The sequence below is a fragment of the Rhagoletis pomonella genome, unplaced genomic scaffold (assembly GCF_013731165.1).
Source record: "Rhagoletis pomonella isolate Grant_MI unplaced genomic scaffold, Rhpom_1.0 Rhpom_scaffold_01302, whole genome shotgun sequence".
NCBI lineage: Eukaryota > Metazoa > Arthropoda > Insecta > Diptera > Tephritidae > Rhagoletis > Rhagoletis pomonella.
The window spans coordinates 45,129-47,125 of NW_023459855.1; the positions used below are offsets into that span (position 1 = coordinate 45,129).

Sequence of the window (1,997 nt, forward strand, 5' to 3'; positions counted from 1 at the left end):
ATTCGGATACCTTCCTCATTGAAGTAGTAAAGAAAATTCGCTTAACCCTGACTCTGACACAAATTTTATTCTTCGAATACTGACCCTATTTACATTTGTAAATATATTTATTTTCATACATTTTGCATGGAAATATTTTTTGCGCGTTATGTTTTAATTGTTGTTGTTGCGTTTTTTGCATGGATATATATTTTGTGCGTTATCTACATTTGTTTTAATTGTTGTTGTTGCGTTTGTTCTTTGCATTTGAGAGTACCGTTATATTTGTTTTCACTTGTTGTACGCTGATCTCTGTTCTTCAGTTATTTGTAGTCTTTCGTGGTGTAAACTTCTGTGAATTGTGAACAATTGACTAATCAAAATGGAAAATAGTAATAAAAAGTTTAAAGTTTTGAGTGTTTCATCGGTGGCCCGGTAAGAAAAATATGAAGTACATACATATGTATGTATATAGTTTTATGTTTTTTTAACTTATATGGCCTTGATACTATAGGCTTCCGTATGATATGCAAATGATGTATTTTTTAAAACCTTGTTGAGGGCATTGAGTCAGATGATGAAGAACTAACAGCAGAAGCTACTTCGAGCCGTGTAAACGATGATGGTGATATGTCCATATTACTTCAAAACCTTGATGATGATGCCTCCGATATTGAAACCGAGGAATGTCCCGTAGAAATGGGACACGGAGGTGACTCAGACATTGAGGATGAGATCGAAGATGAGAAGAAGCTGATATTCCAGAGAACCCAGAAGAGGACTTCTTCCTTGCGAAAGACGGAACAAAATGGAGCAAAACACCACCCGGTTTGCAACGCATCCGACAGCAAAACATATTTCGTGAAAGTCGTTTTATTGGCCCCAATCCGAATACAAAGCACTTGAATATTATTGACACTTTTTTGAATATCATGCATCCTACAATTCAAACAATTATTTGTAGAAATACTAATAGAAAAGGCAAAGCTGAGTACCAAAAGCTGGAACGTGGTCGAAATGTGGAAAAAAACACAAAGTAAGTAAAAGTAATATTTCCTGTGATGTTGCTTCTAATAATGTATAAACAATGCCATGTGACAACACAATTTCCGACGTAAAACAAAAACCGAATATAATATTATTTTACAATAATACCAAAGGTGGAGTAGATGTAATGGATCATATGTTGGGGCAATATACCACGAAACGCAAAACAAATCGTTGGCCGCTTGCTGTTTTTTATAATATGATCGACATATCTGCTCTTGCTGCCTATATAGTATATTCGGAAAATAATCCGTCACGTTTTACATGTAGAAAAGGTAATTATATTTACATATTTGCTGAGAGCAAAATTGGATTATGATTAATTTTATTTTTTTTTTTTTTCGCTAATAGGTGGACGCCGATTGTTTCTAGAAGAATTGGCGGAACAATTGTGTATGCCAACGATATTGAAGAGATCAAGCATTCCAAGGGTTGTCTCATATTTTCCAACAAAAAATGCAATTGAATGCATAATTGGTAAGCCGATTCATTCCTTGAACAGCTCCACATCTGTGGATTTTATTCCAGATGAAGATGATCGCGGACATTCAACCATAAAAGGTGCTTGCTAAATGTGCTATCACGAAGAAAGTAAGAGAAAACGCTCAACACGGAAAATATGTGTTCAGTGTAAGAAGCCAATTTGTGTCGAGCATAGCAAAACTCAAACGAAATGTAATGGTTGTTGTAAAGACTGATTAATATTTTCAAAGAAAATCTACAATAAAAACATGAATTATCCCCAAATAAATCCACCAATTTAATTTATTTACAAATGTAAATAGGGTCAGATAATGCAGAAAAAGTCAAAAATTTACTAAAAAATAACGGTATATTATAAAAATTTTTGAAATCATATTTTTTTTCAGAAAGAGCATACAAAATAAGCCACTGAGTGTAAATTATATTTAAATCGTGCCAAAAACATCAAATTTGTAGCTATTTAAAAAATGAAATATTTACATATGTAA

The 1,997-nt window shown here is 33.0% G+C and overlaps 1 protein-coding gene across 1 annotated transcript; it reads left to right on the top strand.

The window, feature by feature from the left end:
• The first annotated feature begins 1,066 nt into the window (after positions 1–1,066).
• On the top strand, positions 1,067–1,598 carry LOC118752193. Its single transcript, XM_036487047.1, has 2 exons — positions 1,067–1,301; positions 1,378–1,598. Exons 1-2 carry the CDS (start codon positions 1,067–1,069, stop codon positions 1,596–1,598), a joined length of 456 nt encoding a protein of 151 aa, XP_036342940.1.
• Positions 1,599–1,997: the final 399 nt, after the last annotated feature.

What these genes read in the sequence shown, in the direction of transcription:
- LOC118752193 (XM_036487047.1), top strand. Translation starts at nt 1,067, where the DNA reads ATGCCATGTGACAACACAATTTCCGACGTAAAACAAAAACCGAATATA. An exon ending in ACGTTTTACATGTAGAAAAG is followed by an intron (nt 1,302 to 1,377) that starts GTAATTATATTT and finishes TTTCGCTAATAG; the next exon opens with GTGGACGCCGATTGTTTCTA.